This window comes from Elephantulus edwardii, unplaced genomic scaffold (assembly GCF_000299155.1).
Source record: "Elephantulus edwardii isolate Elephantulus edwardi_28Jun2011 unplaced genomic scaffold, EleEdw1.0 scaffold00126, whole genome shotgun sequence".
In the NCBI taxonomy this organism is placed as follows: domain Eukaryota; kingdom Metazoa; phylum Chordata; class Mammalia; order Macroscelidea; family Macroscelididae; genus Elephantulus; species Elephantulus edwardii.
Genome location: NW_006399876.1, coordinates 2,896,906 through 2,912,911, shown reverse-complemented (window position 1 = coordinate 2,912,911; position 16,006 = coordinate 2,896,906). Strand labels below are relative to the sequence as shown.

Here is a 16,006-nt window from a genome sequence, read left to right as displayed (position 1 = left end):
TGATTTGACGGTACACACACACAAAAATAATAAAATAAAATAAAATAATAAAAAGAAAAAGAAAAGAAATGCTGAGCGAGTCTGGCCCCTTTGATTTTTTAACTGCAGCTCTTTGCACATTTCATTATAATACTTTGTCTTCAGCTCCTTAATATCTTGATTTCTTCCCTTTGCTTTGGCTTCTCAGCACTCTAGTGCAATATTCAGTCTCTTCTGACAGCCATATTGGTCTTTTCTTCCTCTTCTGTCTTTGTACTAACCTTTTGCATTCTTTCTGTATGATATTCCTGATAATTCTCCCACAGCTCATCTGGTCTTCGCTCATTAGTGTTCAGGCCTCAAACCTGTTTCTGAGATGGTTTTAAAATTCAGATGGGACAGACTTAAAGTCATATTTTGTTTTCCCTGGATTTGATTTAATTTTCCTCAGCTTCAGCTTGAACTTGCATATGAGTAGTTGGTGGTCTGTTCCATAATCAGCACCTGGCCTGGTTTTCACAGCTGATATTGAGCTTCTCCAGTGGTTCTTTCCACAAATGTAATCAATCTGATTCCTATGCATACCACCAGGTGAAATTCAAGCGTATATAGCTTGAGTTTATGTTTATAAAACATACTTGTAAAGAATAAATCATTGACTGTGCAAAATTCTATCATTCTATTCCCCGCTTCATTTCTGTAACCAAGTCTATGTTTTGCATCTTGTTCCCAACTTTTGCATTCCAGTCACCCATTATTATGAAGGTATCTTGATTGCATGTTCGACTGCTCTCTGACTGCAAAAGTTGGTAGAAATCTTCTATAGAGAACTTCCAGAAGTGCAGGGTGGGTTTAGAAGAGGCTGCGGTACTAAGACATTGTAGCTAATGTTAGATGGATCTTGGCTGAAAGCAGAGAGAAGGAGAGGAATGTCTGTATGTGTTTCATTGACTATGCAAAGACATTTGACTGTGTGGATCACAACAAACTGTGGCTGATTCAGAAGAATGGGAATCTCAGAATATTTGATCGTGCTTATGTAAAATTTCTACTTGGACCAGGAGGTAATCGTCAGAACAGAGCAAGGAAACACTGCATGATTCAAAATTGTGAAGGGTGTACACGAGGGTTGTGTCCTTTCTCCATAACTTTTCAATCTATACGCAGAAAAAAAATCATCCGTGAGTCTGGGCTCTATGGGGAGAAATGTGGCTTCAAGACTGGAGGAAGACTCATCAATAATCTACGTTATGCAGATGACACAACCCTGCTTGCTGAAACTGAGGAGGACCTGAAGCTCTTGCTGCAGAAGATCAAGGATGGCTGCCTTCAACATGGATTGAAGCTGAATATCAAGAAAATCAAGATTCTCACTACTGGGCTGATTGGCAGCACCATGATAGATGGTGATGAGATTGAGATTGTTAACAGCTTTAGTTTGCCTGGCTCCACAATCAACACTCTTGGCACCAGCAGCCAGGAAATTAAAAGACATATTGCATTGGGAAAGAATGCTGTCAGAGACCTCTCCAAAGTACTGAAGAGCAATGATGTCAGTCTGGAGGCTAAGGTGCACCTGATACAGGTCATGATCTTTGCAATCACTTGCTATGCATCAGAGAGCTGGACAATGACTAGGGAGGATAGACGGAGAGTTGATGTCTTTGAGCTGTGGTGCTGGAGAAGAGTGTTGAATATACCATGGACTGCTAGGAGAACAAATAGGTTCATTCTGCTGAGGGGGGAACCAAGCTGCTCCTTGGAGGCAAGGATTCTGAAGCTTCGTCTGACATACTTTGGACATGTTGCAAGGAGGGACCAGTCCTTGGAGAGGGACATCCTGCTTGGGAAGGTGGAGGGACAGCACAGGAGAGAAAGACCCTCAATGAGGTGGATTGATTCAGTGACTGGGGTAATGGGAGTAAGTGTGTCAGAGACAATGAGATTGGCACAGGATAGAGCAGGGTTCATGTCTGTATATAGGGTCATTATAAGTCACAGGCAACTTGAAGGCACATTAACAACAACAACAAGTGTCAAGATGGGCACCATTTATGGTTAATTCATTGTTGACAAAAGTGCTTCAAAAATTCTATGAGGGAAAGTGTTGGCGTTTTTTTTTATTTTTTCAACAAATGGTGCTGAGACAATTTGGTACTCATGGGGGGATAAAATAACCAATGAAACACAACAAACCCCAAACCAAAATACCCTCAGATTTTTATCTCTTAAAAGAACACAAACAAGACAATTTATAGAGTGAAAAATTGGAGAGAGTCTTCATTAACGAGTTGGGCAAAGATGTGGATAAATTGTCAAAAGCATAAGCTAAAAAGGAAGGGAAGAAAAGAACAAATTAGATTCAAGGAAAACTAAAGACCTGTGTGCTTCAAAAGACGTGATTAGGAAAATATTTACAAGTCTTATGTCTGATAAAGCACTTGTATCCGGCACATATAAAGAACTCTTACAACTCAATAATAGAGCAAACTAGCTAATTAGGAAATGGGCAAGAGAGTTGAATAAACATTTCACCAAAGAGGACATTCGAATAGCTAATGAACACATGGAAACGTCCACAGCATCATTAATCATTAGGAAAATGCAAATCTAAACCACAATGAGATACCATTACCCACTCACTAGAATAGGTAAAAAAGCAACAACACAAAAAGAAAGAAAAAAGACTGGGTATGCCAAGCATTTGTGAGAATGTGGTGAAAATAAAACCTTTATGTGTTCCTAGTGGGGAAGCAGAAGGACTCTGATCCTTTGGAAAACATTTTAAAAGTTTCCTAGAAATTTATGTTAACATTTGCCATCTGATTCATTGATTCCATTTGGGGATCTACCCTTGCGTAACTGCAACGTAAAGGCATGTATAGGACTGATCATAGCAGGTCATCACAGCCAGGAAGAGCCAGCAATCCAAATACTAACCCGTGAATGAACGAAAATGATGTGGCTCACACAATGGGATACTTTCCAGCATTAAAGACACACGGTGTAACATAAGTGAAACACAAGAATTATGTGAGGAAAGCCAAACAGAACCTCACATACTGTGTAACTGCCTCCATATGAAGCACCCGGTCCACTGGGCTTCTGACGTGGAACAGTTGGTGAATTTGAAACTGGTAGAGGTAGGAAAGTTGTCAATATTTTAATTTTACTTGGATCCACCATCAACACTGATGGTGGCAGCAGTCAAGAAATCAAAAGACATACAGCACTGGGAAAATCTGCTGTCAAGTAAATCACCAAAGTGCTAAAGAGCAAGGATGTTAGTTTAAAGACTAAGGTGTGTCTGATCCAAGCCACAATCTTTTCAATTGCTTCATATGTCTGTGAAAGTGGACAGTGAGTATGAAGACCAAAGAAGAACTGATACCTTTGAACTGTAATGTTGGCAGAAAGTACTGAATGTCTCATAAGTTGCCAAAAGAACAAATACATTTGTCTCGGAGAAAGTGCAACCATAGTACTTTTTAGAGACAAGGATGGTGAAACTTTATCTCATATACTTTGGCTACGCTGTTAGGAGGGACAAGTCCTTGGAAAAAGACGTCAAATTGGGAAAGGTAAGAAAATTCTCAAAAAGGTAGGCTGGCACACAGCAATGACGTAAGGACGGCAAAGTGAGGGCGGCGCCAGGACAAGGCAGGGCTTGGAGCTTTTGTCTGCAGGCTCTCTATGAATCTTAGTCAACTCAATGACAATAACAATGCAGTGATGATAGGGCCTCCTTGGGATAAAGAGGGGGTTACATAGTGATACATATGTATACACATATGTATCACATGACAATGAATAGATAAAAACTCCAATAGGAAACACCCCTAATCATACGATCTAAAAAAGACCAAAAGCAAAAGTTAGCAGAACTATAAGGAGCCTGGGTAATATAATGGATTATGTGTTGTGCTGCTGACTGAAAGGTCAGCAGTTCAAATCCACCAGCTGCTCCACTGGAAAAAAAGAGCCATCACCTCCCACAAAGATTTAGTCTCAGACACTCCACAGGTTGGGATGAGTCGGAAGCGCTTCAGTGGCTGTGCGCGTGGTGAGCTCTCCCTTCCTGCCCTTGCGTAGATTTTAAATGACAACCATCCTTTTGGCTTCCAAGGCTGTGAATTTTAGCGAGCGGAGACTGCCGGTCCTTCTCCGGCGCAGCCCCTCGTGACTTGACCCACCGGAGACACGCAGCCTTTTGGTAGCAACACAACACACGGCATGACACTCCACCAGACCTCCTCTGGTGGGTTATCACACTTAAAATACAGAAAGGAAAAACTGGCAGAAAAATAGGAAAATTAGACCAATTACCCATAATAGTTAGGATTTTAACACACATCTCAGGAACTGATAGATCAATGAGTGGAAGCATTTCAATGAGGTTTCAATGGCTTAGTGGAAAAGGAGCTGTGTTGCCAACCCAAAGGCACATGGTTCAAATCCACCAACTGCTCCATGGGACAAAGACGAGCAGCCTCTTCTGTGATTTACTGCCTCTGAAAACCCACCACAGGGTCAGCTAGGAGTTACTTCCAACTCAGTGGTCAGAACACAGAAGATTAAAGGGAAACCTAGTGGCCTAGTGGTAAGTGGTATGCTACCAACCCACAGGCAAGTGGTTCAAATCCACCAGCCGCTCCATGGTGAGAGATGGGCAATCTCCTTTCACGCAATTCACAGCCTCAGAATACCCACTGGAGGTTATGCTATGAGGAAGTTTCAATATGATGGCAATGAACCACAAGATCAATGACAGTTTGCACAAAACCATTTACCAGCTTGAGCTACAGGACAAAACTACAGGACATTCCCAGAAACTTGACAATGCTGGTTGTCTTAAGGTACAAAAGGCACATTTGTAAAAACTGACACATATTAAGCCAGAAAACCAATCTCAAGATTTTCATCACCAGTTCTAAGGCCCCCCTCTCAGGGAATCCAAACCCATCAGAAGCTCCATGGAGACAGAGAGACCGTCTCCTCCTGTGTGGTGTCGAGCCTTGGAAACTCAACAGAGGGTCAGTGTCGGTTTGTTCTGATTTGACGGCACTGAGTCAAGTTGACTATGTCACAGTCCACTTTTTCTGGCAACAGAGCAGTACTGTTAGAAAACCCCATCAGTAACAGTAAACAAAATTCATATGCTAAACAATTCATGGAATAAATAAGAGGTCATAACAGATATTAGAAGGAGTACGCCATTGTTGTAAAACAGGACTGACCTCGGGGTTGGGGGGAGACTGAGAAAGATGGGATAAATAATGTACACTGCATTGAAACAGATGAGGGAAAAAACTGTTTAAAAGGGAGTTGTGATTAGGTATTATTGTCATGACAGGAGTCCAGAGTGAAGGCTGCACAGTGGAGTGGACTTGGGGGGAGGGATTTTATAACAATGAAAGAATTTTACTTTTCAAAGAGAAGAGCGAATTGGGAGGAGGGAGGGGTGGGCAGGGAGAAAAGTGCAACAGTGAATGAATGGAAATCCTCAGTCTCTGTAAACTTTCATTAAAATGAATAATAATAAAAAATTTAAAGGTTTAAAGAAAAGAAGAAATATGAGAGAGAATAAATATGAAAATGAGATGCTACGTATAAAAACTTGGAAAATTCTGCATGAGTGGAATGGAGAGGAATGACTTAGAGCCTTACATGTAGACTTTAGAAAGTAAGGGAGGCTGAAAAGTAAAAAAAGTATTCAACTTAAGAAGCTAGAGAAGAAACAACACGTTAATGTCAACAAAAAGAAGGAAGAAAATAAACAGAAATGAATAAAACAAATGAAATACCTATAATGCTGAAGCTCAATAAAATGAAAACTTGGTTGGAAATATTAATAAAATTTTCAAGTATCTGGGGAGCTATGGGGGGAGTGAACACACAACCATACACAACTGGTAACTAAGAGGAAGCTAATTCACAGCACATGGTGCTTCTAACCAAAAGGCCACGTGTGCCTGGCAGTTCAAAGCCACGCTTACTCGGAGAGAGATGAGGAGGCCCCAGGAAGACTCACAACCTTGGAAATCCAGAGGAGAGGGACTACTGGGCAGAATCCTTGTCATGGCAAGGTGTCTAATTTCTTTATTAACTTTAGATGCTACAGGCATTAAAATAGTAATAAATCCCAATATACTTGAAAGCAAAAATGAACTGTGTTAATTGCTGGAAAAGAAAAGCAACAAACTAACCCAAGAAGAAGTAGAAAACCCAAATAGTCCCATAGCCATTAGAGACATTTATAAACCTTCTGACTTAGGTGACATCAAAACTGGGGAGCTTTATTTTCAAGTTGTACCAAAGAAGAAGGGAAAAAAGAAATAATTCTTTTCATACACAAAGTATTCTAGAATACAGAAGGGGAAAAAAAGAATGTATACTTTTCCACTCATTCTTTGAGGCTCACATAAAACCAAAATCTGACAAGAGCAGCTCAAGAAGGAGAGATATGCTACGTACATCTCCCACAGAAACACTGACACAAAAATCCTGAGCAAAATATTAGCAGATGGAGGCCTGCAGCGCTTAAAGAAATAATATACAATGTGAAGGACTGGTGGGGTGGGGGGAGCACTGGAGCCAGTGAGACCACAACCAATGGCTGGAAAAATAACCCAGAGAAGAAAACAACTATGAGATATCATCTCACCCCAGTCAAAATAGCAAAATTTAACAGAACAGCAAGCAACAAATGCTGGCGAGGTTGTGGAGAAACTGGAACCCTGATTCACTGTTGGTGGGAGTGTAAAATGGTGCAACCCCTGTGGAAAGCAGTATGGCGCTTTCTCAAAAAGTTGCAAATAGAGATACCATTTGACCCAGCAATTCCGCTACTGGGAATATACCCTGAAGAAACCATAGCTGACATCCAAGCAGATATATGCACACCCATGTTTATTGCAGCTTTGTTCACAATAGCAAGGATTTGGAAACAACCTAAGTGCCCATCAACAAACGAATGGCTAGAGAAGCTGTGGTATATTCACACAATGGAATACTATGCAGCATTGAAAAACAAGAAACTCATGCAATATTATTCAAAATGGTTGACTCTGGAGAACATTATGCTGAGTGAACTATCCCAGTCACAAAAGGACAAATATTACATGATGCCACTGTTGTAGAATGGGACTGTCCTTGGGGTTGGGGAGAGACTGAGTAAGATGGGTTCAATAATGTATACTGCACTGAAACAGAGGAGGGAGAAAACTGTTTAAAAGAGATATGTGACTAGGTATTTCTGTCATCACAGGAGTCTAGAGCGAGGGCTCCATGGTGGAGGGGACCTGCCTGGGGGAGGGTTTGTAAAACAATGAAAGAATCTTTTCTTTTACTTTTCCATAATTTTTGACTCATGTACTTATAACTTGTTAGTTAAATTTGTGTCTTCTAAGTTGCAACCCCCCCCATGATACATCTTCAAGGATATGAACACGTACGGCTAAGCACACTTAATAACAGTGCATCCAAATTCCAAAATCAATCTCCATAATAGTCTATGTGTTTCCTACTGCCAAAGGGGCCCTTTAGAGAAGTGAGAGAAGATCTTCACCCTGAAACCCACAGCGTCCCTTTTCAGCAGGAAGTAGCTAAGAGACTACGCCATCCCCTTTTCCTTATGAATCAGGGTAAAGTCTCTCTCAGGGAGGAGTGATAGGGAATGGCAAAGGACACACTGACAAAGGAGATTAATCAGAACTGACTTTGATAAGCACTGTGGCAATTGGACAATTAAAACAGACATTCGGATGGCGGGGGAAGAAGAACAAACTGGGGAGGAGGGTAGAGAGACTGGTGCAGCAATGAAGGAATGAAAACCCAAAATCCCTGTAAATGTTCATTAAAACTAATAAAATTTAATAAAAAAAAATAACCCAGAGAAGAGAGATGATAAAGACGGGAGTGGTGGGAGGTGAGGCTGCAGAGGCCAGGACGAGCCAACTGGGCTGGTGAGCTGGAATTGTTTAAGACAACGAGAGTCAGGGGTCCAGCCCGGGGACCAAGGTGGGTGGGGGCATTTCACTGGGAAAAAGACAGGACAGAGGAGTGGTGTGGGCAGTGTCAAGTCCTGGGTCGTTGGCCAGCAGAGAGAGGGTTTGGGCAGCTGTGATGGGTATGGGAGATGATGCCCTTAGCGTTCATAGAATGAGAGGATGTACGGTGGACCCCTCACAGCCGAGGCCTGGGGACCCCTGACTCCTCTGCACCTGGCCCTGAGCCATGAACATCTCCAGCAAAAACAGAGAAGAAAGAAACTCTCCAGCCACCATGTTCCTTACACCAGCAAAAGCAGTGTGAACTTGGCTTGCAAAATAAACAAAGTCCAGCATAAACACGGCAAGAGGCGACCTGGCCCAGCTAAGCACACACGTGGCCAGAGTGAGCCCGAGAGCCAAGGGGACGCCTTCCCCGTGGGCAGCCCTGACCCACAGGGCATGAAGAGCCAAGCTGGCCAGTCAATCTCTCTGGGTCCTGGGTGTGTGTGAGAGAGAAAGACAAAAATGCTGGGCCATTAGCTGCTGCTACAGGGATTGTCCAGACACTGACTGCCAAACACTGTGTTGTCATAGCTGAGCCCTCCTCCACCAGCAGCCCTCCTGGCCACCTCGGCCACACAACAGCCAGCCTGCCGTCCCCAGCCAGGCCCTCAACTGTCCATTCTCTTAGACAGACCTTGTGTGTTTAAGAAACAATTCTTTTGTTCTGGCTCTTGACCTTGTCTCTGCCTGTCTGTGGCTGCCTGGGGACCTGCCAGCCCCCAGGAGCCAGGTGACCAAGCCATTCACTCAACCTCTCTATTTCTTCGCAAGGGAACAAAAAGAGTCCTTTCCAGGGACTAGGCGAAGCCGGCAGCAACGAGTGGGAGGCAGATGCCGTGTTTGTTCTCAGAGGTGTCCAGCCTGTGTGAGGGGAAGCTGGTGGGAGTCAGGCTGAGGAACAAGGGGGCTGGGGGGTGCCTGTGAGCGGGGTGGGGGTGGTGCAGGGCTGGCTGGGGTCAGCTGGCATCGCCCCCACAGGGGAGGGGGCGGCTGTGGGGTTTCCTGTCCCCAGCTTTCCTCGGTCAGCAGGATTGCGCTTGAGTTGTTTATGGACCCGATGGCTGAAGCGATAACCACGATGACATGGGGCCCGGGACATGCCACTGTGCCCTCTGGGCCTGGTGAGGACCTTTCCCAGGGCCTGTCCCCAAGGGGGTATCAGCCAAAAGTGGGGCAGCAGCCACAGAGCTTCGGGGATGGACCATCTCCATCTCACACCGCCACCAGCCTTCCAGGACCGGCTGAGGCCCAGGGGGCCTGAAACCTAGACTGGAGATCACACTCCAGGTCTCAGTCAGCTTGTGGCAGTGAGACAGGAGACCCTCGAGGCCCACATGGCCCTGGAATGGCTTTCTCCCCCAGGCTCTGGTCAGGACAACTGTGTGCCCCTTCTGTGCTCTCAGCCTTGAATATCCAAAGCTCCAGTGACCCCAGGAAACACCCACTTTGTTGCCCAAGCCTGATGAGGTATGAACCCCCAGTTCTGTGTCCCAAGACCAGCACTGCTCCCAGCCTGGCCCACAGGCCATGGCCAGCCAGAAGCTGGCTCGTCAGCACGTCCACGTTCACAACTGCAGCCTTTGAGGAACCGCGCCTCACACCCCCCACCACCTCCAGGACAGCAGGTCGGGTCTGGACTCCCACAGAGGGATCCAGCCTGCAGAGCTGAGGGCTGAGGTGCAGACAGAGAGGAGAGGCCAGGCCTGGTGGCTCCTTGGAAGCAGTTGAGGGGCCCCCTCAGAATGCTGGGGGTGGAAGACTCACCTTCCCAGGTGCCTGGACACCTTGGCTCAAGTAAGCTGGTTACCTTGTGGGGCGTTACAGGGCTGGGCAAGATGTTGAGGTCGAGGCCTAGGGTGCTGTCCTCTGCTCTGTGTCCCCTTTGATGTGAACACCCAGCCCTGTCAACTGCTCAAGCCTCCCCTCCCCTGGGGCTTCTCTCCTGTCATTCTGAGTGAGGGAGGGGAGCTGTGTCCAGGGACCTAGATCTGAGCTCAGGGCCCTGTGTGCTCTTCTGGGCCCCAGATTTCTTCCTGGTCGAGGGCAGGGTGCCAGCCCTGTGCTTACAGAATGCAGGCAAGCCCTGGAGGGGCTCAGGGACAGGGGTCACATGGCCCAGCTTATAGGCCAGTGTGAGGGCCAGGGAGTTCCTTGGATGTGCCCCTTCCCCTGATGGGCCCTGGGCCCCAGCCTCACAATGACCAGCCACCCTAGGCCAGACAGAGGAAGGTGGGGGTGGGGGTGGAGAGGGGGCCTGAGCTGCAGCCCGGGACCAGCACAGGGTGGGCGGCTCGGAGCCGGCTGTCCCAGGAGCAGGCTGTGCTTGCCTGCCCGCTCTCCGCCCACCCAGCGGCAGTGAGGGTGGACGTGGGCCAGAGCCAGGCGTTGCCTGGGCAACCGAGGGCAGTCGCACTGGGGGCCCTACCAAATGCCTCTATTTTTAGCCTCTCGGCTACTTCCAGATAAACTGTGTAGACAGACTCGCCATTGGAGAGATAACGCCCGCTCCAGACCACTGACTCTTCAAAGACATAGGACCCAGCGGCCCAGCCTCCCCCCATGGCCCCGTTGTGCTGGGAAGGGGTGCAAGGGAGGTCGCTGGTGTGCGTACGTGCTGGTCAGTACAGGCGGAGGCCCTCGGGCACAGGTGTGCAGACTGGATGACACCCTGACACCCGGACCCTTCCCTGTCCCATGCAGGTCTGAGCTGTGGCCTGCCTGGCTAGGACAGCCCCCTTGGCCCACGTCTAAGCTGACCGCTCATGTTCGAGGCTGGGCCCCACAAGGCCCCACCTTCTTCCACAGTTTGCCCCATGGACCTGAGCTTCTGGGCCAAACAGGGAAGGCACAGCATGGAGCCTAGGTCAGCATGGCTTCCTCCACCTGGCCAAGGACCTACCCCTGCCGAGGTCACACCCCAGGCCAGCACAGAAAGGTCCTTGAGAGGTGCTGGTGCTGGTCAGCCCCCAAAGCCTGTGGCATGGTCCATCCCTGCCCAGAACATGCCTGCCACACACGAACCCCAAGGGCACAGACCAGAGGGGAGAACACCAGACTGCCTCACCTGACACCATGAGGGCACATGCCAGGGGCAGGGACCACACACAGCCAGCCACACCTGAACACTCCCAAGGGCACAAGCCAGGGGCAGGGATCGGGGTTGACCGTGTATTCCTGCCAGGTGGGTCTCCACACCCTCAGGAGGGGCTTGTGGGCACTTGTCAGAAGTCTGGCACACGCATGACTCCTCCCACGGGGACCAGTCCCCATGAGGGAGGGACAATCTCATCACATGAAGCCTGGTGTTGTGGGGGGTGGGGTGGGAAGGAGGGACAGAGGAGGGAGGATGGAGAGAGATGATGGAGGGATAGAGAGAGGGGAGAGGAGGGAAGGATGAATGGATGAAGAGATGGAGAGAGAGAGGACGGAGGGAGGGACAAATGGATGGAGGAGAAGGAGGCATGGAGGGAGAGAAGGGGGAAAAGGGGGAGGAGGGAGAGGAGGGAGAGAAGGGGAGGAGGGAGAGAAGGGAAGGAGGGGGAGGAGGGAGAAGAAAGGGAGGAGGAGGAGGGGGGAGGAGGGAGGGAAGAATGGATGGAGATGGAGGGATGGAGAGGAGGCCGAGGGTGGGAGATAGATGGGTGGACAGTGGATGGCCGGAAGGAGGGAGGGAGTACGGAGTGAAGGCCTCTGGGCACCATCTGAGTTTCTTGCTCACACTCAGGAAAGAGCCAGGTGGGAGATGCCACTCTGGGCAGTGCTGTATGGACCTCGACAACAGTGGGCACCGAAGTCACTCCCCCAGCCATGGGCACTCTGGCCCAGACACTCACTCCTACCTTGTCCTCCATCCGGTTTAGACGGGCCCCGATGGTGTTGTTGCCCCGGTCTTTGTTCTTCTCTGTGGGATAAAGCATTGACTCAGCTGCCTGTGGTGGCACTGGCCAGAAGCACAGGTGACGCGGGGGCCGAGAGATCTAAGCCTTGGTGGGCCACTATCAAGAGCGTGGGGTCACTTCAGGGGGTGGCAGGCATGAGCTGAGGCACCTGCGGGCTGGTTCCATCCCTTCTCCGTGCCTCGGAGAGCCCATCTGATGGGGACCTGAAACTCCCTGTTCCATAGATTCACTGTCACTGTGACTCTTCCTTCCATTGGCCTCAGCAAGGCCTGTGCCCGGCTGCTCCTGCCACTTCCTGCTGGCAGGTAACAGCTACCCCTTGAACTTGGCCTGGGGCAACCTCAGGAATGGGTCCTAGCTCTGTTCTCCTCACTGCCACTCACAGCCCTGGGTCTGGAGGACATGAAAAGTGGCCGCAGAGCAGGTGAACTGGTCACTGGGTCCCTGTGTCTGATCCTCCTCTTGTATCCTTAGGCCCACGAGATATCCCAGTGACGTCTCATCACTCAGTGGGCAACCATCCCTCAGGTCCACACCAGACCTCTCAGGGACTGAGGCTTGTGAAGGTGCCCTCAGGTCAGTGTCCTGCCCAGCCTCTGATATCCAACGCGGCCCCTTTGTAAAGCGTATTCGAGCCCTTGCCCAGGGTGTGGTCACCAGCCCTCTCTAGGGCCATTCTCTGTCCTCAAGGGATGTGACGAACCCGAGACACCCCCGGCCTCAGCGTACAGGTGGGGACGCACCTGAGATGGAGATGAACAGGGAAGGCTTCCCGATGGACTGATCCAGCCTGCAGGAAGGGAAGCAGACAGCTCAGATGTGCCCTGTACTCCAGGACCTTGGCAAGCTATGCCAGTGGGTGACTGGGGTGGGGGGATGCAGATAGGGAGGTGCCTATCCCCGAGGCCCTCCTCCCAAGGCCCAGGCTGGAGTGGAGACCAGGATGATCAGAGAGGGCAAAAGGGTGGACAGTCCACGCCTGAGAGCCCAAGGGGACAGGCCCTCACCCACAGGTGTCCTTGGGGGCTTGAGAGGATAAGCAGACCTCAAGTTGGGGAGGTGCACTTATCTCAGCCTGCGCACCCCGCCTTACACTGAGACACCCATGTGACTATCCCCTCTTGTCCTCCACACCCTCCAGCCCCTTGTCCTGTCTCTGCCTGCCTCTGTCCATTGCCACATGTCTGCTCCTGTGCCCCCGCCTGTGCTCCCCTCTGCCCCATGCCCTTTGCCCCATGTCCCATCCCATAATCCCTGGCTGTGTTCCCCCTGGCCCCTGTCCCATCCCATGAGCCGTGACTGTGGTCCCCGTGCCCCATGCCCTTTGCCCCCTGTCCCATCCATGAGCCCCAGCTGTGTTCCCCTGTCCCATCCTATGAGCCCCAGCTGTGTTCCCCCGTCTCATGCCCCATCCCATAAGCCCTGTGTTCCCCCTGCCCCCTGTCCCTTGCCCCACCCTGTGCCCCATCCCTGCCCTGTCATGCGTCTCTGTGCCGGGCTCACCTTCTCTGAAGCTCTTTGATCCTCACCATCAGGTTGAGGTGGCCCTGTGAGTACTGCTCAATGACATCCCGTACATCATACGGCTTCCGTGCTTGCTGTGGGGGAGGGACAGGTCAGCTCTGTCTGCCACCATCAGGGTGCGAGAGCTGCAGCCACACCCTCTCTGCCCCGTCCAGGCCTCCGCAGCTGGTGGTAGGTAAGCCAGAGGGTAGTATGGCCCACATGAAAGCCTCCTCCCAGGGCCTGGGCCCCCAGTGTCCAGGGACCCCTGTCCCTGCAACGTCAGCCAGGTAGGGCCCTCACTCCAGGAAGCTAGGGTGGAGCTGACCTCCTCTGTCCACTGTGCCTGATAGGACCTGGCACCTGCAGAGCAACCCTCATCCTTTCTTTGCTTGGGAGCCTGTGTACCCCAGGAAAGGTGAACTTGAGGCTCCCACGAGTGCCCCACAGGTCCGCCAAAGCTCCCTCTCCTCACCCCCAAGGGTAGGAGGTGTGCTGCACACCTACCTGGAACTTCTTCTTGGCCACAAAGTACTGCATGCGTCGGATGACCTTGATAGTGATCCGATGGTGCTCCCGGAGCCTGTGGGGAGAGAGGGGCGTGAGTGGCTACCACCCTGGTCATCTCTCGCCTGACCCTTCCCTGTGTCCCTGTGCCATGTTCCCTTCAGGACAAAGTGAAGTGTGGCTTTGAAGGACAGAGACCTCTAAGGCACGTCTACAGCCCAACAGAACGTGGGGACACTGCCCAAGCGTGGACCAGGGTCAGACGGTCCTGAGCCGAACCACTTCCAAGGCACAGAGAGCAAGCAGCACAGACACCAGGACACAGCCCGTCAGGCTCCTTAAACTTGACGTCAATGCCGTCAAAGTGGTACCATTCACCCCGGGGTACCATTCACTCAGAGATACAGCTCAGAAGGTAGCAAAACATGGGAAGGAAGGACCAATGGGAAACACAGGGCGCTGTTACAATGTGAGGGCTTTAAAGTTACAAACATAACCTACATGAACTTGTTGCAGGAGAAGCCCATTGGCTGGGTAAACTTTCTCTCAGATCACAATAAAAAGTTAAGAAAAACTCAGATGATAATATGAACTATGATTTTTATAATTTAGATACCAACATACTTTAAAAACACACTACATAAAAATGGACACTGGGAGAAACAGAAAATCTGAATGGTTGGTATTCAATGTACTACTACATTTAGAAATTTCTTGAAATTCCCACCACGAACACACTAAGCCTACGTGATTCTAAACAGCAGATTTTCCAAGCATTAGAGGATGCAGTAACATCAATTTTATACAAATCCTTTTAAAAGATAATAAAAGGGGGATGGCAATTTTCCAGTCCTTTTCAGAGGTGGTGTGACTTTGATATAAATATCTGACAAGGATATTTAAAAACCAGAAAGTCACAGAGCCCCTCTTTTATGAACATTGACGCAAATCACCTAAACAGAAGACTGGCTAATTGAATCTCACGTCCTATATAAAGACATATGATCAAGTGAAGCTTAATCCAGTTACGCAAGATTGGTTTAACATTTGAAAATCAATCAGCAAAATTCACTGCTTCAACAGAGTAAGTAAGGGGATAAAACCATAATCAACTTAGAAGATGCAGAAGAGCATTTCATAAAATTCAGGACCCACTCGTAATTAAAAACACAACACTTAGCAAACGAGGACGAGAAAAGAAACGCTGTTATCTTTTTAAAAAGCAGCATGAAGCAAGTGTCAGGCTTAACCGTGATCTATGACACACTCCTGCTGCTGTGGGGGACGGGACGAGGCTGGGAGCAGTCCCACCGTGTCCTCTAAACATCGCACAAAAAGCCCTGGTGACGGCTGAGGGTAGGAAAAGAAAACAATGGGCAAAATGGCCAGCCCAGGCGAAAGAAATGGCCATTATTCATGTGTGAGGAAATTCCCCAAGGATCTCAGGGGAAATGGCTGGGATTAAGAAATGAACTTAGCACAGACATTGCTTTTGTGGAAAAAAATACACACACACAGACACATATACACCCCCTGAAACAAAAGGAAGCCTAGTGTTGCAGTGGGTGGAGTCTTGCTGTTAACCAAAAGTTTGGTGGTTCGAACTCAGCGCCTGCCCCAGGGAAGGAAGGTGAGCCGCGGTTGCTGTAACGGCTCACAGCCAGGAGCCTCTGTAACAGTCCCCTCGGTCCTGCTGGGTTAAGGGGAGTCAGAATCCATGTGATAATCGAGAGTTGTGTGTTTATACCAAAAAAAAATCTTTTTTTTCTAGACTTCACCCACTCCTCATGGTTCAGCACGGTTAAGCTCCAGTGACCAGGCCACTGTGTGGAAGTAGGTGTTGGTGAAATCAGAAGGGCAGCACACAAGATCCCAATGTGGGGATATGAACAGACACTTCACCGAAGAAGACATTCAGATGGCCAACAAGCCCATGAAGAAATGTTCAAAATCCCTGGCTCTAAGAGAGATGTAAATAAAAACAACTATGACATATCATCTCATCCCAGTAAGAATAGCAAAATTTAATAGAACAGCAAACAACAACATGCTGGCGAGGTTGTG

General features: G+C 49.0%; 1 protein-coding gene across 1 annotated transcript in view; it reads right to left on the bottom strand.

Moving 5' to 3' along the window:
* Positions 1-16,006, bottom strand: part of KCNQ1 (potassium voltage-gated channel, KQT-like subfamily, member 1) — a 313,853-nt gene that overhangs the window by 54,870 nt on the left and 242,977 nt on the right. The window contains exons 17-20 of the mRNA XM_006893373.1: positions 13,943-14,018; positions 13,436-13,530; positions 12,676-12,722; positions 11,873-11,934 (exon numbers count right to left, since the gene is read on the bottom strand). Coding sequence (XP_006893435.1) covers positions 11,873-11,934; positions 12,676-12,722; positions 13,436-13,530; positions 13,943-14,018 — 280 coding nt within the window. The remainder of the gene's footprint in view (positions 1-11,872; positions 11,935-12,675; positions 12,723-13,435; positions 13,531-13,942; positions 14,019-16,006) is intronic.